The sequence below is a fragment of the Bos mutus genome, chromosome 12, assembly GCF_027580195.1.
Source record: "Bos mutus isolate GX-2022 chromosome 12, NWIPB_WYAK_1.1, whole genome shotgun sequence".
NCBI classification, from domain to species: Eukaryota; Metazoa; Chordata; class Mammalia; order Artiodactyla; family Bovidae; genus Bos; species Bos mutus.
The window spans coordinates 80,882,662-80,904,306 of NC_091628.1; the positions used below are offsets into that span (position 1 = coordinate 80,882,662).

At 42.4% G+C, this 21,645-nt stretch overlaps 1 protein-coding gene and 1 non-coding gene across 2 annotated transcripts in view; both read right to left on the reverse strand.

The window, feature by feature from the left end:
- Positions 1–564: 564 nt before the first annotated feature.
- On the reverse strand, positions 565–637 carry TRNAG-CCC (transfer RNA glycine (anticodon CCC)). Its single transcript has one exon. It is a non-coding gene; the product is annotated as a tRNA-Gly (tRNA).
- A 10,907-nt stretch (positions 638–11,544) lies between these two features.
- The window catches only part of TM9SF2 (transmembrane 9 superfamily member 2), a 51,612-nt gene continuing 41,511 nt past the window's right edge, over positions 11,545–21,645 (reverse strand). The window contains 5 exon segments of the mRNA XM_005899253.3: positions 11,545–12,245; positions 15,358–15,529; positions 16,707–16,818; positions 19,279–19,430; positions 21,448–21,607. Coding sequence (XP_005899315.2) covers positions 12,178–12,245; positions 15,358–15,529; positions 16,707–16,818; positions 19,279–19,430; positions 21,448–21,607 — 664 coding nt within the window. The 3' untranslated portion in view covers positions 11,545–12,177.

Genomic DNA, 21,645 nt, shown 5'->3' on the forward strand with positions numbered 1-21,645 from the left:
GCATAGTCGATAAAGCAGAAATAGATGTTTTTCTGGAACTCTCTTGCTTTTTCCATGATCTAGCGGATGTTGGCAATTTGATCTCTGGTTCCTCTGCTTTTTCTAAAACCAGCTTGAACATCAGGAAGTTCACGGTTCGCGTATTGCTGAAGCCTTGCTTTGAGAATTTTAAGCATTTCTTTACTAGCATGTGCTGCTGCTGCTGCTAAGTCGCTTCAGTCGTGTCCAACTCTGTGCAACCCTATGGAATGCAGCCCACCAGGCTCCTCTGTCCATGGGATTTTCCAGGCAAGAGTACTGGAGTGGGGTGCCATTGTCTTCTCCATACTAGCAGATGAGATGAGTGCCATTGTGCGGTAGTTTGAGCATTCTTTGGCATTGCCTTTCTTTGGGAATGTATGGCAGTGGCCCTTCTCAGATCATTAGCTTGCTAGTTATCTGCTTTCCTGGCTATTATCCCCATTAGAATGGGAAGGTTAACCCTTTAAAAAATATATATTTCTTTGGCTGTGCCGGGTCTTAGTTGCAGCATGAGGACTCTTAGTCATGGCATGTGGGATCTAGTTCCCTGGCCAGGGATTGAACCTGGGCCCCCTGCATTGGGAGTGCAGAGTCTTAGCCACTGGACCACCAGGGAAGTCCCAGGTTGACTCTTAAAAAATATATATATCTTAGCTCTTATTATAAAGCCAAACATATAAAAGGCACTTAAGTTGAATAAATGTTTCAAATATTGTTAAATGTTTATTCTGCTAAATCCTCTTTCTGCCCCGTTGTGAGCTGTTACCTGCCTATGTCATAGAATGAGCGAGGAAGTATATTACTAAAGGAGCAGATATTAGTTTTCCCAGCTTGGAACCAAAGAAGCGGATGTAGAGCTTGAGGGCCGGCTCTGGGTGATCAGTTACCACATTCAGCACTTTCACAAGTGCATTAAATAAGACAAAGTGGTGAACGCTGAGAAGGAGCATGCTGGAACAATGGCAGAGGGTCTGTTCTTCCTCTCAGGCACCAAGTGACTGTGGGTCTCCAGAGATGTAGATGGCAGGCTTCCCAGATGGAGCTAGTGGTAAAGAACCTGCCTGCCAGTGAAGGTAGACGTGAGAGGCGTGGGCTCGATCCTGGGTTGGGAAGATCCCCTGGAGGAGGGCAACCCACTCCAGTATTCTTGCCTGCAGAATCCCATGGACAGAGGGGCCTGGCGGGCTGCAGTCCGTGTGGTCGCACAGGGTTGGACATGACAGAAGCAACTTAGCGTGCACTTGGGATGCATGGAGGGAGGTAGATGTGGCCCAAGTGGGGCTCAAGTGGCCTTGGAAGGAGGTCAGCTGGTAGGATGACTTTAGCTTGGCCCATGAGAGACAGGCTGGACCAGACCCCAGGTGAGGTCAGGACTGAATGAGTTTCCTCCCCACCCACCCCTGACCCACCAAGTTGAGTGTGAATCACTCTCAGGGACCCCCTTACACATTGCAAAATAGGTATGCTAGGAAAATGGCCAAAGGTTTGGAAATGGGCAAAAGAGATTATTAGTATCCTTCCAATAAAATGCCGGTCTGTTGTCCCCCAGATCGTTCAGGAGTACCAGATCCTATAAGGGTGTGTGCACCTCTGATTGCTTTTGATTGGACTAGTATTTAGTTATGTACAGATAGAAGTAAGCGTGTAGAAAATGGATAAGCACACAAACATTCTCTGTCTTGAGCCATGCCAATGAATCCTGTTCATAGTAATGCAAAAGAATATTATCCAGTGGAGAATATAAATCCCTGCAAGTCTAAATCTCGTTTGACCTGGTTTTAACCTCTTATTCATTCTCTCATTGATTAATAAGTTAAATAAAATCATTAACAAGCAAGAAGTGTATGTCTATCTGAGAGTCATGTTTTACCTTCCAGGATTTTATACTTTAACAGGTAAAGAAGTAAATAGAAGTGAAGTGGGGGACAGCGAGGATGCCTGGAGTCTCAAGGTTCAACACAGAGGTACGTAACTATGGAGAAAATCAAGGCAGGGTTGGGGACGGATGAGGAAGTAATCTGCTGCTGAAAGATGGCCGCCCTCCAGCACACCTGCCTGAAGGCTATGCCAAGGAATATTGCTACCTCCCCTCTCTCCCCTTCCTATTAGCCGGTATGTTAGTTTTTTTTGTAGGGCTGCTGTAACAGAGTATCATAAACTGGGTGGTTTACAAAACATAGATTAATTCCCTACAGTTTTGAGGCCATAAGCCCATGCTCAAGGTATTGGCAGATTTGATCTCTCCAGAGTCCCCGCTTCTTGGCTTGTAAATGACCATCTTCCTCCTGTGTGTATCTGTGTTATCATCTCTTCATACGACACCAGTTATATTGGATTAGGGCCCACCCTAATGACCTCATTGAACTTGATTACCTCTTTAAAACACCTGTATCCAAATACAGTTGGACTCTGAGGCACTGGGCGTTAGGGCTTCAACATATGAATTTGTGGGGCGGGAGAGGGGACAGGCACACAAGCCAGCCCTAAACACACCACTCTCACACGCCCTGTAAGTTTGTAGCTTGCTGATTTGATGAAATTCGGTTTATGGGATAGGTGCTCACCATGCATTGATATAGCCTGGAATCTGCTTAGTGGACACGAAACCCCTCACACCAGACCCAAGCTGCAGAAATCCCTGGGAGGAAACCAGTAACTCATTGACTCAAATGCATCCTAGGGCAGGGTTTTCTGGCCGCTTCCTGAGAAGAACGTCATTCTCCCTGAGCAGGTGGGGGCGGGGGGGAGGTGGTGGCGCCACAGGGGATGCTGCCACTGAAGGTGGCAATGGGACTGGGAAGAGAGCTGGTTGTGGACTTTGTGATTTGGGGTAAATAGTTTAACTTGCCTGGGCTTCGGTTTCCTCCTCTGTGAGAGGGAGGGGCTCTTTCGGCCCTTTCTGCTCAAACCTGGGCCAGGAACCAGGAGCATCGCACCTCCTGGAGCTGATGGGAAGGGCAGACTCTCCGGAACCCACCCCAGGCCAGGTGTGTCTGAATCTGCATCTTATGATTTCCAGGTGACTGACAGGCACGGGGAAGTTTTGGAGGCACTGATTTAAGACTCGCTGGGCCTGGTGGTCACAGACGGAGATCACGGAGCCCATTATCATGAAACATGAAGCCCATCATTTCTCCCTTCCCTCATTGCCCCTCCTCAGAGAGCAGGTTGGAGGAAAGATGCTCATCCCTGCTTCTAAGCTGCTGTGAATACACGTCCTGTCACCCCACTGAGAGCAGAAAATAGGGATTCAAATGCAAATCCCTCACCCTACCCCCACCTTGCTAATAATCGTTGGCTAAGAGATCCTGGAATGTGAAGTCAAGTGGGCCTTAGAAAGCATTACTACGAACAAAGCTAGTGGAGGTGATGGAATTCCAGTTGAGCTCTTTCAAATCCTGAAAGATGATGCTGTGAAAGTGCTGCACTCAATATGCCAGCACATTTGGAAAACTCAGCAGTGGCCACAGGACTGGAAAAGGTCAGTTTTCATTTCAATCCCAAAGAAAGGCAATGCCAAAGAATGCTCAAACTACCACAAATTGCACTCATCTCACACAGTAGTAAAGTAATGCTCAAAATTCTCCAAGCCAGGCTTCAGCAATATGTGAACCATGAACTTCCTGATGTTCAAGCTGGTTTTAGAAAAGGCAGAGGAACCAGAGATCAAATTGCCAACATCCACTGTATCATGGAAAAAGCAAGAGAGTTCCAGAAAAACATCTATTTCTGCTTTATTGACTATGCCAAAGCCTTTGATTGTCTGGATCACAATAAACTCTGGAAAATTCTGAAAGAGATGGGAATACCAGACCACCTGACCTGCCTCTTGAGAAATCTGTATGCAGGTCAGGAAGCAACAGTTAGAACTGGGCATGGAACAACAGACTGGTTTCAAATAGGAAAAGGAGTTCGTCAAGGCTGTATATTGTCACCCTGCTTATTTAACTTCTATGCAGAGTACATCATGAGAAACGATGGACTGGAAGAAACAAGCTGGTATCGAGATTGCTGGGAGAAGTATTAATAACCTCAGATATGCAGATGACACCACCCTTATGGCAGAAAGTGAAGAGGAACTACAAAGCCTCTTGATGAAAGTGAAAGTGGAGAGTGAAAAAGTTGGCTTAAAGCTCAACATTCAGAAAACTAAGATTGTGGCATCCGGTCCCATCACTTCATGGGAAATAGATGGGGAAACAGTGGAAACAGTGTCAGACTTTATTTTGGGGGCTCCAAAATCACTGCAGATGGTGACTGCAGCTATGAGATTAAAAGACGCTTACTCCTTGGAAGGAAAGTTATGACCAACCTATATAGCATATTCAAAAGCAGAGACATTACTTTGCCAACAAAAGTCCGTCTAGTCAAGGCTGTGGTTTTTCCTGTGGTCATGTATGGATGTGAGAGTTGGACTGTGAAGAAGGCTGAGCGCCAAAGAATTGATGCTTTTGAACTGTGGTGTTGGAGAAGACTCTTGAGTCCCTTGGACTGCAAGGAGATCCAACCAGTCCATTCTGAAGATCAGCCCTGGGATTTCTTTGGAAGGAATGATGCTAAAGCTGAAACTCCGGTACTTTGGCCACCTCATGTGAAGAGTTGACTCATTGGAAAAGACTCTGATGCTGGGAGGGATTGGGGGCAGAAGGAGAAGGGGACGACAGAGGATGAGATGGCTGGATGGCATCACTGACTCGATGGACGTGAGTCTGAGTGAACTCCGGGAGTTGGTGATGGACAGGGAGGCCTGGCATGCTGCGATTCATGGGGTTGCAAAGAGTCATACACGACTGAGTGACTGATATGAACTGAACTGAAGAGATCCAGGGGATGAGCAAAGACCCAACAGAATTACTGGGTTAATTTCAGAACTTCCCCCCATCTCCACCCAATCAGACAATCCAATCAGAAAATGGGCAACGGACATGAACAGACATTTTGCCAAAGATGTCAAGTAAGCCCATGAAAAGATACCCAGTATCAGTAGCCATAAGGAAAATACCGATTAAAACCACAATGTCAGTACATACCTATCAGAACACAAAAAACAGTGACGTCACCAAGGGCTGGTGAGAATGTGGAGAAGTGCATCTTTCCCATGTTCCCAGCGGGAATGTAAAATGGTACCCAGACACTCTGTGCGTGTTTGGCAGCTTCTTATAAAACTAATCATGGAACTACCATTTGACCTTGTGATTTCATTCTTGGGCATTTATCCCAGAGAAATGAAAACTCGTGTTCTTGCAGAAAAAATCTGTATAAAAATGTTCAGAGAGGCTTTATTCATATTTGCTCCAAACTGGGAACGATCCCAATGTCCTTCAATGTGGGAGACAAACTCTGAACATCCATACTCTGGAATGTTGTCATCGATAAAAGATAGTGAACTGATGCACAGTACAGCTGGGATGAGTCTCCAAAGACTGATAGTGAGTGGAGAAAGCCAGGCCTAACGATCACATACTGCTTGAGTCCATTTAAATGATATTCTTGAAGTGGTAAAATTCTAGAGACGGAGAGTGAATTAATGGTGGGAGGAGGCTAAGGGAGGTGGGGGTAGCTATGAAAGGGCAACCCGAGGGATCCTCGTAATAGAGATGTTCTGTATCTTCACAAATCAGTGTCAATGTCCTGATTTTGATATTGTGCGATGGCTTTGCAAGATGTCATTACTAGGGGACCTGGGCAAAAGGTAATCTGGGGCCATCTGTGTTGTTTCTTAAAATTGCATATAGATTGACAATTCTCTCAAAAGAAGAGACAGAGAAAAAAAGAAAAAAAAAAAAGAACATATTCTTGTCAATAAAAAGAAAAAGCGAGCGAGCTGTGTCCCGGTCCTCCCTAGAGAAACGTGCTGGATTCTTTGCCAGTTGAGGAATTCTGGTGCTTCTGCTGGATGTGAAGAGGGAAGGGAGGTCAGAGAAGGTAGAAAGGAGATGTTTTATGTATTCCCTGCTGCTGCTGCTGCTACTAAGTCGCTTCAGTCGTGTCCGACTCTGTGCGACCCCATGGACGGCAGGCCATCAGGATCCCCTGTCCCTGGGATTCTCCAGGCAAGAACACTGGAGTGGGTTGCCATTTCCTTCTCCAATGCATGAAAGTGAAAAGTGAAAGTGAAGTTGCTCAGTCGTGTCTGACTCCTAGCGACCCCATGGACTGCAGCCTACCAGGCTCCTCTGCCCGTGGGATTTTCCAGGCAAGAGTACTGGAGTGGGGTGCCATTGCCTTCTCCGATGTATTCCCTAGAAAGGCCTATGTTTCTATGTGAAGTAGACAACTGCTTGGAAGTAACTGGTCGCCAAAGCCCAGCCAAACCTCAGAACCTGCCAGAAATCCTAAGAAACTAGAGAGTAGGTCTCCTGTGCCTTCGTGGGCACTGTGTGTCAAAAGCCCTGTCTGCCAGCAGGATGGGCCCTGGGGGACCCCGATCTGCAGCTTCCGGCTGTGGGAAAAGTCTGTCTGGGGTGTCACCCCAGTCACACTCCATCAGGAGGCTCAGCCTGGCTCAGCCATTCTTGAATCAAGGCCCTGCATGCATGTGTGTGTGCTCAATCAAGTCTAACTCTTAACAACTCCACGGACTGTAGCCCACCAGGCTCCTCTGTCCATGGGATTTTCCAGACAAGAATACTGGAGCGGGTAGCCACATCCTAGTCCATCAAGGTCCTGAGCAGGTTCTAGGACCTGGCTTTGACTGAAAAGTGAAAATGTTAGTCGCTTAGTCGTGTCTCTTTGTGGACCCATGGGCTGTAGCCAGCCAGGCTCCTCTGTCCATGGGATTCTCCAGGCAAGAATGCTGGAGTGGGGTGCCATTTTCTTCTCCAGGGGAATCTTCCCGACCCGGGGATGGAACCCAGCCAGGTCTTCCACATTGCAGGCAGATTCTTTACCGTCTGAGCCACCAGGGGAGCCTGGCCTTTGACTGAGGAGCTCATTGAATCCCATTTGAAGACGAGGGAGTTTGTGGCATAGCTCCTGTCTCCGAGGGCTGCTGGTTGCCTGGTTTCAGGGTTCCAGAACTTCCCTCCCCCTACATCCCTCGGCATCCTGCCCACCTAAGGCTTGCCCCTCCAAGTGTTTACGGGGTGCTCACAGACAGGTGGAACTTTGGCTTCCTGCCCTGCCCGATGTAGACAAGGACACCTTGAGCTGCCCTGCAGCTTACAGAGCAAGTGGCAGGAGGGTGGGAGTCAGACCAGAAACTGAAATCAAGTCACTGTCTTTCCTTTAACTCCCCACCTTTTGACTCAAGAACAGTTGCCGTTCAACTGTCACCTCCTACCCTGTATTTTGTTCATGTTTTCTGTTCACGAGAAAGCCAGTGGATCCGGGCTTCTCAACCAGCAGTCAACACACACTTCTTGGTCAGCCGCCAGTGGTTTCCACCTGCGTCCCATGCCTTGACTGGAGGGGACTGGGGCTTGCTTCCACCACCCAGTCAGCAATGTAAACCCTCTGCCTGCGCCACCAGTCAGCTGCTTCTTGCCAGAAGCCTCTCCCTCTCCCAACAATGCTCACATGCTCCAGCAATTCCTCTCCTTCCTGTATGGTCACACTAGGATTTTAAGAAAATGAATAACGTACTAGTCTTCATAATGCACATATAGAATATCTAAATGCTGCAGAAAATCGGATAAAATTAGGATAAACATCGCAATGCCAAACCACTGGGTTTGTAACTAGAACACTGAGATCAGAGGTAACTGTGGTTTAATATACAATGACATCCGTATCCAACTCCCTTTTAGCCTTTTGTCACCTGCTGGGAGAACTTCACATACGTTGACTCACACTTGTTCAGTCACGAAGTTGTGTCCGACTCTTCGTGACCCCATGGACTGCAGTATGCCAGGTGTCTCTGTGCCTCACCATCTCCCGGAGTTCACCCAAGTTCATGTCCATTGATTCAGTGATGCCATCCAACCATCTCATCCTCTGCCGCTCTCTTGAAGAGTAAATATTTGAATCTAAGTGTCGGTCAGGTGGGATCGAAATAAGAGTTTATAGATTTTTCAGGGTTCTGAAAGTAGGCTACATCTTCCAGTGAGAGAGGGCAGCTCACAGGCACTCAGGTGCGAGGTCTCTCCTCGCTTTCCTTGGAGCCCATTTCCCCACCAGCACTTGGGTTTCGGTTGGCAGGGGTCTCATCCTGGGACTACCCTGGTGGCCAGGGCACACACAGCAGGATGTGCCTGGGGGACCGCCCGAGCCCGGAGCCTGAGCCCCGAGTGCCTGAGGCTCCGGTGCGCCTGGGCTCGCAGCCACAGCCAAGCTGACAGTGAGAGGGAACAAGCGGGGTCCCTTCACACCCGGAGGGGCTGCTCGGGAGCGTGAAGTCGGCCACCTCAGGGGAGCGACGACGAGGGTGCGGGGAAGGAACGGCTCCCCATTTGTTCACCCTGATCCTTGGACTTCTTGCCCCGAGGAATCAAAGCTCACTTCACCGTTACCCATCCGGTTCAAAATGCCACTGCTCTGACAGAGATGTGAAAAAAACAAAGTTCACACCTGAGGCAGAAAGTAAACACATCATGGCTTCTTCTGAAATTAAGCTTTCACAAGACTGGGTTGGGAGGGCACCCAGCTCCTGAGGCAAACAGTGTGTGTGTGTGTGTGAGTGTGTGTGTGTCTGTGTGCACGCACGCGTGAGCATCAACACAGACTGCCAAGCGCACATTTTAGCCAGGCACCAGGCTGTTCTTAAGTTGCTTTTCCAAAATCAGTAACAAGGGGCCACATGAGCTGAGGTCTTTTTTTCTGAGTCCTTTAAACATTGATAAAATCGTCTTGTTTCAGAAGTCATTTCCTCTTAGGTACAGATTCTGTGTCCAGGATGGGAGTTTTCCCCAAGGTACCCATGTGCTTCGGGGACCCACTCTGGTGCACTCCTGCCTGACACCACCTCAACTCTTTATGGAAACACCCTTTGTGAGCTGGGGTCTTTTTAGATCTCTCGTCGTCTTGTAGTCTCTGGGCAGTGAAGCTGCGGCAACTACCTCGCTATGGAGTGAGAGAATTTTCTCAAGTTTCTCTCAAATTTCTTTTCCCAAACAGGTCCTAAGAGGTGGTTTATACCACCTTACAAATCTATTAAATATCAATGAGGTGACTTTGTAACATTAATGCTTTGTACTATCAAACATACTCTGGCCAATAAAAATACAATCTCCACAGCTGCTTTCTTAAAACTCTCACAACCAATTCTGAAACAGAATACTCAATACTGTCAGTTAAATAGGAAATCAAAAATGAGGTTTCAAGTCGGTACATTAAGAACAAAGTTTCAAGTAAGTAGACTTACTTCTCTCTATATTCTCTTATACATTTTGAATTGTTAACCAGGGGTGTGGATTACCTACTCCAAAGAAAAATTTGAATAAGTCAAAATTAAATATTCAGAATCTAAATTGAAACTGTGAACACAGACTATCCCTGTTGAAGTGCTTTTTTCTTAAATCTTCAAAATAAAAGCCCTCCCTCCGGCATCCCCCACCACACTTCCTTCCGTAGCTGCATGTAATGCCTTCAAGGAGCAGAGTAAGCTTGTGTGGGAGTTAAACACACACTCATCACCCCCACCCCACCAGATTTGACTGAAGTGTGGCAAGGAGGGCCATCTGTTTTATTTGAATGAGAAATAACCCAGCATTCTGATTTCAATTAGCCTCTTTGTAGCTTTATGTTTGAGCTGGTTCCATGGGTAACAGTTCAAACTAAGTGTAGAGAGAAGCTGGCCAAGTTCTGCCAGTGCTGATTTGTTTTTAACAACTGTCAATGAACAGAGAGCAAGTGTACAAGACAATGTGGCTGGATGCACATTAAAATGCAAAATTTCACAAGATCAGAACAGCACATTCTGGCATCTGAGAGCTAAACAAAACACTGAAATGGTGTCTATCATTGTATCAATTTAAATATTTAAAATCAATATCACTTATTTAAATTCCTAGTTTTGATTAACAAATATGTGCCTTATTCTTCAGTTGCTCAGTGTATCGACTCTGCAATCCCACGGACTGCAGCACACCAGGCTTCCCTGTCCTTCACTATCTCCCAGAGTTTGCTCAAACTCATGTCCATTGAGTTGACGATGCCATCCAACCATCTCATCCTGTCGCTTCCAAATACACATCTACTACATGCAAAGTCCTGTTACACTTGAGGCCTGAACCAAAGAAGGAGCAGCGGTTCTTGCCCTTGAAAGGCCTGTGATCTACTTGAAAGGATAAGCCTGCAAAGTTATACAATAATCTTGAGTAATATTAAGACAGTAAGAGAACTGTCAGACAGCAGTATTGAACAAAGTAGCGGGAGTTCTGAGGATGGAAAAGGAATACTTCCGTCAAAGGCTTTACGTTGGAAGGGATCTGCTCATTAGTGGCAGGACAGGGCTGAAACAATGCCATCTCACACCTGGGTCCCTTCCGCATCACCTCTGCTCCCCTTTTCACCCAAGCATGCACACACACACACACACTCAAAAGCCCAATGAGGCATCACTGCATTGGTGACAGTTCAAAGCCTCGCCTGTGGCTGCACGGAAGCCACTGCCTCCCAAGGGTGTGTTTGTCAAAAGACACCAGATTCCTGAGGCCCCATCCCACACAGGTTGACGGCCCAGTTCTTTGACAGCTTCATGTAATGGATCTCAAGGAAGTCATATGAACCAGTGGGGGCAGGGGAAGAGTCGTTTCTGATGGCAGCTGGTTTGCACAATCACACTTATTGAGTCGCATTTTCCCATGGCACTCAGGGGTCCAATCCTTACTATCTGTTTCCTTGAAGTCCTGAAAGAAGAGTCTACGACCTTGGTTCTGCAGCTTCATCAGTTTCTCAACATGTCCCTCCTCAAGGGGTTGGCCAGTTCTCCAAAGCCACATCGTCCAGAGCAGAGGGGTCACGGTGGAGACAGCCAGCAAGAGGGGACCCTGTGGCTGGGTCCCGGCTCAGCGGCAGTTCGTGGGACAGATGCTGAGCACCCAGCTCCTTCCACCCCAGCTCTGCTGACAGGTCACTGTCCACAAGGCAGCTGACCCAGCCCCACCCGCTCAGCTTCCTGCTGTCCAGGAGACAGTCCCAGGCAACACACTGCAACACAGTGATTTCCTAATTTCAGGAAATTCAAATTAAGACAAATGTAATCATAATGAAGAAGAGCTGCTAGTCATTGTTAATGCATAATCATAAAAACTGATTAAAAAAATAAGAAATACTGTATTTTGAAAAACAGGTTAAAAAAATATGAAATCTTTAACAGCAATGCAGTAGGCTCATATTAACTACTATACTTACATAATTCATCTGGCCAGATATGCATGACTAAAATTTCTGCTAACTGCCTAATAGTGACAAGTTTAGTTTTGTTACAAAGCCTGGGAAATTGGAATTTCATTTAGCTCAAAGCTCAGAAAGTACATTAGCAAAAATCAGTAGAATCTGATAAAACAGTATAAATCACTTAAAAACACCATTGGCAAATACAGAATCCCCATGAATATACAACAGGTAATGATGCAATGAAGATGTTTTTACAATATTTATTAAGATAACAAATTTATAAATTGAAAGACTCAGAGGCACATAGTTTTTTAAAAGGCCAATACCATGGAATAATGAAGTCAACACAGAAAAGAAGATATGAAGAGTTACAACCAATACAAGATTTTTTTAAAAGCAGCATCCCTACCCCCCGCCCCAATACACATCATAGGAATCATCCTTCAAAATTACCATGATAAAAAGTTACTTCCTTCAAAGAAAAATAATTCTTTCCACCTACCGAGCCTAGAAAATCCTATTTACAATGAACTGTCCTGTATTTCATCAGTATTGTTTAATATGGCCTCTTCTATTCTGCCATTAGAAGTACTGAAAATTTTATAGCTATTATATTTACAAATGCACATAATATTTAAATTTGCTCTTCATTGAGAACAACTGAATATATACTTAATCAAATCACGATACAAATGTTTTAGTGCTGATAACACATTCTGTGGGGACGGGTATATGGGGAGAGGTGTATTTAGAATCATGTTGTTTCTTAAGGATTACTAGGCCAATAAGTCTGGTAAAACTCAAGGTAGTCACAAAAACAGGTGTTTGTTGATGAAGAATTTAATTTATTTCTGTTTTAACTGGACACACTGGGCTTCTTCAGTCAACCTTCACCACACTGTATATTTTGGTAACAAACCAAAAGCATGCAAAGAAGCCAATTGTTCCTATAAAAGAAAAAACAAAAGTCAACCTCCTTTCAAAGGCAGCTTCATGATTTACATAAAAGTACAGACTTAAAATGACTGGTTCCTTAAAAAAGCCATAAAACTATAAACCAAAACTATAAGCCATTACCAGGAATACACCAAAGACCCATAAACTTTTCTGAAAAATACTGCACTAATTCAAATCAAATTTCTTACAGAAATTGATTAAAAAAACTTTTTATGCTATAGGATTATCTAAAGTTTTCTATAATATATTCTTTTCCTTATTACACAGAAAAGGCTAAAATTGGAAGAGGAAAAGGATGCCAATCTTACTTTTCTATTTAAAAATACTTTCTTATCACAAAATGGAAAATGCTATTAATTCAACATATGATATGAACAGCTTAAAAATCAGAATATCAGATTCACAGAATTAAAAGGGAATATTTTCTAAGTACAGTTATTGGGAATGATCAGTTTTCAAAGATTATTATAACAAAATAACTCAAAAAGACTTTACAAAGTGTTAAAGTGATATGATAAAGAATAATAATAAAGACACACTCCGTCTGAGATGAGAGGTGGCACAGAACTGGAGGACAGAGCAGCTCTGTCCTGAGATGCGTGAATCATCTTTAGATGAGTCACCTGGAATCTCCACCCCATTTCTTTATCTCATTAAAGAGAGATAATTTTATCTGCCCTACCAGCCTCCACAGACTGTTAACAGAGTAAATGAGGAGATTCATGAAAAAATACAGGCCTTGATTTTTAGGTATTTTTATCACTTCAGAGTCTAAAAATTTTGAAGTATTTTTATCACTTTAGATTCTAAAAAATTTGAATGCCAGACAGTTGACAAAAATGAGGCTTTAAGGATTATGTAACTGTTTAGGGCCTGTGGATGATAACAAAGGCCAGGATTCAGATTTACTTCTGATTTCAAGTGTAGTATCCTTTTAAACTGTACCATACTTACAGGTACTAAACGTAAATTCAGAGACTGTTTTGCAAGAGAATATGGATGGCATCACCAACTCGATGGACGTGCGTTTGAGTGAACTCCGGGAGTTGGTGATGGACAGGGAGGCCTGGTGTGCTGCAATTCATGGGGTCGCAAGGAGTCGGACACGACTGAGCGACTGAAGTGAACTGATGTACTAAATTATGAAACTGCCTACCACATTAGAATTGATGCATAGCATTTTTTCCAAGATTATCCCCTAAGAAATATTCAATAGGTAGGGCTATAGAAGAATATAGAAGGGGATACACATGCCCCTTGTGGAAGTTTTATATTTAAAGTTCCAATTGTTTTCACCATTGTTTTAAGATTTTATAAGTCAAGAGACTATAGTTGGGACATTACCACAGAAGTTATGAATGTTATTATACCCATTCTTACATCATATATGTAACCAAGTACCTGCTCTGCACATGCCATGCACTCTGTGTTTTTTCGAGGACACACATATATACCTTCTGGATATTCAAAGGGTCATTATTAAGGCTTGAGAAGAGATTGGGGTTAATTCCAGAAAAGTAAAGGTGAAAACATACTGAAACAATCTTATGTGAAACAAGAACTTCAAGGTAACAGAAGGCATTTTAAGATGAGAAAATACATTTTATCATCATACTAGCAACTCTAAGAAAGTTAAGTTTACTTTGTTCTTCAAGTACTTCTAGTATTTTATTTTGTTCTTAATACTAAATGGGTATAGTGTACATACTAAAAGTGGCATCTTTCCTAATGTGGCAGAATAATAATGTTTTGTAAAATAGATTGACTTAAAAAAATGGTGTCAGTGCAGAGTCCTAAAATAAATGTGGATGTTTCCTTCCCACAAACTGATATACACTAAAAGTCACTGGCTTCACTGGTTGATTTAAATTTGATGCGGCTCCAGAATTTAGACTAGAAAAGTTGTTTTATTCAAAATAAGTAAAAAATATGACGCTTTAAAAATCAAGAACAATAAAGTTGAGGTGATAGTTGAATTATCATGATAACATGTGCCTGGAAAAACAAGACATTCACCCAGACCATGATTTTTTGTGTATAACAAGGAATAAATTGTATATGTATTTACAGACATGGATACAGATGCCCCCAAACAGTAATCCTCGTTTCATAGGCTATGACTGTTTTACAGATCATTTATGGAGACTTATGGCTGTGGATCTAAATCTATTACACAGAGACCAAGATATGTATCCCCACAACACACACACCCCTACCCGACTGTGTCTGACCAATGAATGACCTGATGTACAGAATTGATCTAGGTGCCTGAATCTTGTTATATATACTGATATAGCAACAGGGGCACTTCAAAACTCTACCTAATTCTCTTAAATGCTAACATATGAGTAGAAAGTAGAAAAGCTAATTTTTTAACAAGTTTTTTTCTTTTTTGGCTCCTGTACTTCCTCACATAGCATGCAACACAATCTTAAGATAAAATTTCAGATGTACACTTTTTGTGACAAAGAAATGGTCCCTCAATTTGTTGTTGTTTAATCATTCTACAATTGCTAAGCACCCAAGCATTGAGATACAGAGAACTTTCCTAGGTGGACAGAGAAAATGTACATATATAAATACCAATGTAAAGCACACTTTATCCCATTAGGTAAATGGATTTTGAAGTGGAGATATAAACCTGCAGTTTAAAACTTCTAGAATAAGGGATGTCCTATGCTCATCTTTTCTTGGTGTCATTTATTCTCAATCTCATCTCAAATTTTTAACCCCCAATTTCTACTTACTTCTAAATTAGGTAGCTAGAGCTTTTTACTCTATTTCTGAAATGAGCGAAAGCAAGACTGCCCCACTAAGAGATGGAGGGGAGCCCTGAGGTGTTCTGGCCAAGGCACCCCTGACTCCCAGCACAACAACGCTCCTGGTTAGTCTTCTTCCGCTGGGCCCTGTCTTCTCGCCTCTGCTTCGCTGGTACTCACCTCACCCTCACAGGGGGCGGACCAAACCATGCTTAGCTGCACTGAGGACTAAATATAGGAGCACTAAGTAGTAGAAGTCTTCATGGGTTTTATAAAAGCAAAATAATTATAAATAATTTGCCTTAAAACGTATTAACTAAAAAGAAACCATTCTAATTCTTACCTGTAAAAAGAAAGAAGATCAAAACCATTATCATGGTATACCCGAAGTACAGGATGGTACTTGCGGTCCCCGTGATTTGCAGTTTTGAGAAGAAGTAGTGTATTGCATAGATTAAGAAATACACCGCAGTAAAGCCGCTGGTGAGGAATGAGCGCCACTGCCAATGATAATCCTGGGCAGAAGAGGAAAATCCAAGATCAAGAATTAGTTTCCAATTAATAGGTAACGCAGCTGAAGAAAGTTAATAAAGAGAACACAGCTAAATGGAATAGCCCCCCAAACCTAACTTTTACTATTGACTGCAGTCTCTTCATACTGAAATTTGCCAATTTTGCTAAAGGTGTTCAGAAACACGTTCTATCTTTGATGCTCTGCTGCCAACTCACTTCAGTCGTGTCCGACTCTGCGCGACCCCATAGACGGCAGCCCAATAGGCTCCCCCGTTCCTGGGATTCTCCAGGCAAGAACACTGGAGTGGGTTGCCATTTCCTTCTCCAGTGAAAAGTGAAACTGAAGTCACTCAGTCATGTCCGACTTGTAGCGACTCCATGGACTGCAGCACACCAGGCTCCTCTGTCCATGGGATTTTCCAGGCAAGAGTACTGGAGTGGGGTGCCATTGCCTTCTCCGCATTATATGTGAACTTAACCTCAATTTTCTAAAAAAGCATATCAAATTTAATAGTTAAGATTTTATCTCCTGTATAGAAAACAACTATAAAACAATGATTTAACACAATCTAAATCTTTTAATTAAGTCACCCAAGGACGTCATCATTTTGTCTTGCTGCCAACTATATAACTCACTGCAACGAAATCTCCTAAATGTTTTAATAAATTTTTCCACGTAAAATGTTTGCTTTCACTAAATTTTCAGTCTATAAGTATCTGTATCACAATAAGAATAGTAATTTTAAAGTCTAACAGTTTTTTAAAAATTCAGCATAATGTGCTATTCTTAGGAAATTAACATTTTAAAAGTTAAGTTCTAAATAAATTGTAAATATACTGCACTGGAAACTATCTTAACTCAGGCTTAAAGATGGCTGCAATTGATTTAGGAATATAGGTCAATTTCTACCTACAACTGCAAATGTGCAGTTATACTTGCTCACTGAAGAAAAAAATACTGACACACACAAAAAGACTGCAATCTTTTGATAATTCAGGTTTGGGAGGCTATTTTGTGACATTAGAAATTGACATGGGAAAAAAAAGTCGATAAAATTACTTCACAACTTGCCCCACAATAACACATATTTACTTCAATTAATAGTATTCAAGGTTACCTTATGCCAAAATTATAAATGCTGTTAGCAATTAACATAAGCGAATATTGCTAATACATACCTCTGCACACAGGTGGAAATAGCAAAGAAGTATAGTTGCTTCAGAACAGGTAATAACCAAAATGATAAACACCAGGAACAGGAAGCCAAACATGTAATACATCTGGTGTGACCTACAATCAAACAAGTCAAGATGAACCAATCAACAGTTTCTTTTTGACACGGTAAATGACACACTCCTTTCATTTTTTTTTTAACTGGAAACGTTTGCTTTTTCTCCCATCTAATCGACGACAAATTCTCACTGGTTTAGACGTGATGTATGTAGCAGAGGCAGGGCAGGGCAGGAAGGATACAACAATGCACTAAACTGTCTTCCTGTTCAGGTAGGACTTGCAACTCTTATTTATTCAAATATGCTTAGTCTGTCTACTGGTAAGTCAAAAATGTGACACTTCCTCCCTTCCCCCCCAAAATTAATGTAAAGACAGAGCCAAAGTAAGAAAAGGTTATACTGGGTACAGATTGTTTCTTATCATATATGATAGCATCGGCTGAATTTGGAAAACACTTTCATTCCAATCCCAAAGAAAGGCAATGCCAAAGAATGCTCAAACTACCGCACAATTGCACTCATCTCACACACTAGTAAAGTAATGCTCAAAATTCTCCAAGCCAGGCTTCAGCAATACGTGAACTGTGAACTTCCTGATGTTCAAGCTGGTTTTAGAAAAGGCAGAGGAACCAGAGATCAAATTGCCAACATCCGCCGGATCATGGAAAAAGCAAGAGAGTTCCAGAAAAACATCTATTTCTACTTTATTGACTATGCCAAAGCCTTTGACTGTGTGGATCACAATAAACTGTGGAAAATTCTGAAAGAGATGGGAATACCAGACCACCTGACCTGCCTCTTGAGAAACCTGTATGCAGGTCAGAAAGCAACAGTTAGAACTGGGCATGGAACAACAGACTGGTTCCAAATAGGAAAAGGAGTACGTCAAGGCTGTATATTGTCACCCTGCTTATTTAACTTCTATGCAGAGTACATCATGAGACACGCTGGGCTGGAAGAAACACAAGCTGGAATCAAGATTGCCAGGAGAAATATCAATAACCTTAGATATGCAGATGACACCACCCTTATGACAGAAAGTGAAGAGGAACTAAAAAGCCTCTTGATGAAAGTGAAAGTGGAGAGTGAAAAAGTTGGCTTAAAGCTCAACATTCAGAAAACGTAGATCATCCGTCCCATCACTTCATGGGAAATAGATGGGGAAACAATGGAAACAGTGTCAGACTTTATTTTTGGGGGCTCCAAAATCACTGCAGATGGTGACTGCAGCCACGAAATTAAAAGACACACACTCCTTGGAAGGAAAGTTATGTCCAACCTAGATAGCATATTCACACTTGATCTTAGTCAAAAGGCCGAGAAGCGATAGATAGCATATTCAAAGGCAGAGACATTACTTTGCCAACAAAGGTCCGTCTAGTCAAGGCTATGGTTTTTCCTGTGGTCATGTATGGATGTGAGAGTTGGACTGTGAAGAAGGCTGAGCGCCGAAGAATTGATGCTTTTGAACTGTGGTGTTGGAGAAGACTCTTGAGAGTCCCTTGGACTGCAAGGAGATCCAACCAGTCCATTCTGAAGGAGATCAGCCCTGGGATTTCTTTGGAGGGAATGATGCTAAAGCTGAAACACCAGTACTTTGGCCACCTCATGCGAAGAGCTGACTCATTGGAAAAGACTCTGATGCTGGGAGGGACTGAGGGCAGGAGGAGAAGGGGACGCCAGAGGATGAGATGGCTGGATGGCATCACTGACTCGATGGACATGAGTCTGAGTGAACTCCGGGAGTTTGTGATGGACAGGGAGGCCTGGCGTGCTGCGATTCATGGGGTCGCAAAGAGTCGGACACGACTGAGCGACTGAACTAACTGAACTAACTATAACAAACAGGAAGGAAAGACAGGCTCTAATAACTAAAAAAGTTCAAATTTAGTTCTGACAATGCTACCTGGAACCCTGATATTTTCTGTAGCATTTGTCAATGTGATCAAATAAAGATCACAACATACTGTAGTGTATGAGTGGCTCAAAATTACCACGGTGCATTTTCCTACTCAAACAAGAAACCAGAAAATGAAGTGATCTTGAGATAAGAAACGACTTTGAAGGTTGTCTAGCTCAACAATGCTTGCTTGAATCCCCTCCCATCAAGAGCTCAAAGACACTCCTCTGAAGCAGTACAGATTACTTATTAAAACACAGGACTGGAGAGACAGGTGAATTTTCTGTCACACAGTGGCCGGGTGACACAGGCAAATTACTTAACCTCCAAAATCTCATTTTCACCTCTGTAAAATGGGATAGTATCCACCTTATAGAGGTGTAATAATTAAGTAATAAATAATAATTAATAAATAAATATTTATAATAATAATAATAATAAATATCACAATTCTTCTAACACTGAAAAGATAAAACAACTTTTTATCTCTTAAGATTTCTGATTATTGGATAACAGTTTACATTTAAAGGTATAAACAGTAAGCCCTATAAACAAAAAGAGAAAGCTAGTAGTACATACAATGGGAACGAGAATAAGAGGACTTAGTGCTCAGCTTACCAAATACTATTCAGGATGAAGAAAAGCTGTATAAAGATGCACCCAAAGGGCAAAATCCCTCCCATGATAATACCAGGTAATGGCTTTGTGTAGAAAGACTGTTCAGGAATCTGACGTGGAATCTGATTGGTTCGAACTGGGTGTTCAATGGCCTTCAGTAAAAAAAAAAAAAAGAGAGAGAGAAAGGGTTAATAATTATATATCTATTTAAGAAATTCTTCTCTGCACTAGATTATTTGTCAGCTTTTTCTCAGCTTCCATGCTGACACTAATGGCAATAAAAGTCGACCTAGGTCATCAGAGCGAAACTTGTATTTAGAAGCCCCACACCAGACACCATCAGGTACAACAGTCTGTCTGTCTATTGGAACAAGCCACCATGGTTTCCAGCAGGGATCCAATGACTAACGGCTTTAAACAAAATAAGAAATACACAGGAGGAAACAATATAGGACTCAGAAAATAACAGTTAATACAAGGGTAGAGTTAAGCTTCTCCTTTTAGTTATATATTTACTGTAAGAAATGGTTCTGAAACTGTTGTCAATGTGTTTTCTGGAGATGGACAATGTCATTTCTATTAAAATTGCTCAATTTTTGCTAAGACTTAAGAACACAAGGAAGATAATGAATGGTTATATGAAGCTTTATGATCATAAATTACTGGTGATGTTCTCAATTATTCTCTAACACACTACATGGCAGTATAAAAACAACTGGAGCCTCAAGCACCTAGACACAGTAACATGAGGGGAGGGAGGGGAGTACACATGTAGAAATTCACTTCCTTGCAAAAAACTTCAAAACCTACTTCTATAGTTTTTGTGATGATACAGCTAAAGTTAAAACCTGATATTCTCACTGAGATTATACTTCTGTGAACTTGATTATTTCATATGTCAGCGTATGTGTAATAGAGGGAGAGAATCACTATACCATTCTTCAAATTTTATATTTTTAGAATTTTAAGTACTTATTTCATCTATGTAATTTAAAAATTTCAAATCATGTCAGTTTACTATTTATACTATACAGATTTCAAGTCATAAACAAAATGTCAAAGAACTGAGAAATCTTTTAGTAGCCTGGCATGGTAGGTACAGTGGAAACTCTGAAGTCTCTTAAAAGTAGCTAAGTTTCTTCCAGGGTATTCCAGATCCCCTCACAAAGTGTACTGAACTACGTTAACTTCTTTTAACCTTGTGGAGACATTTTCAGAGAAAAGCCAAGATAGTGGAGTTAGAAAAGGACCCAAGAATGAATTCTCAGCTTCCTCTGAGCCTGTGGGTAGAAAGCGGGCAGCAGAGGTGGAGGCAGACAGGCTGGAATGGGGACTGAGCCGTGACTGCAACCCTTCCTAAAACCAAATGCCAGCAGGTAAGCACATAAAGTTTATTCCAAAACTACATATGAAAAACACTGCTATCCTTACAGTATGGTCACTTTTTTTTTTACAGCTTTGCTTCCTAACCCGTACTCAGTTTTACCTAGTTAAGTTATATAAGATTAGAAACATTTATTGCTAAGAAAAAAAGATACATGTACTTTTTAAGCTAAAAAAAGGGAACAATTTATTTTTAATGTAATAAATTTGTATTTTTCATTAGTTTAAATTAGCATTCATTTCCTGTAATCTATTTTAGTTTCCATTTACATTTACTTATCAAACTTTGAAATCTTAACTTTACATCCATAACCTCTAACCACATTCTTCTGAGTACTATTTTAAGAATGACTGCAGTCAAACTCGGAGAAGGCAATGGCACGCCACTCCAGTACTCTTGCCTGGAAAACCCCATGGACGGAGGAGCCTGGTAGCTGTAGTCCATGGGGTTGCTGAGGGTCGGACACGACTGAGCGACTTCCCTTTCACTTTTCACTTTCATGCACTGGAGAAGGAAATGGCAACCCACTCCAGTGTTCTTGCCTGGAGAATCCCAGGGACGGGGAAGCCTGTTGGGCTGCCGTCTATGGGGTCGCACAGAGTCGGACACGACTGAAGTGACTTAGCAGCAGCAGCAGTAGTCAAACTAAGAAGTCATCAATTTTCTATGAAATTCAAATCCCACAGGACTAGTTTCTATCTTCTAAACACTTGCATCTTTATGGTGGCATATGCTAATTTCCACGGCTGAGATTCATTCAAATAAGTTAACATCTATAAACTTACATTCTTCTTAAAACCAAAGTATGCACCAATAAATGTCAGAGGCACAGATATACAGAACCAAAGAGCCAATATGGCAACCAAGGTCCCGAAAGGAATAGCTGCTGAAGATCCTTCTCCCCACAGAATCAGGTTCATTATGAAGAAGTCAGCAAACACAATCCTGAAAGACACAACAGGCGTCTGGGTAACATTTGAGGC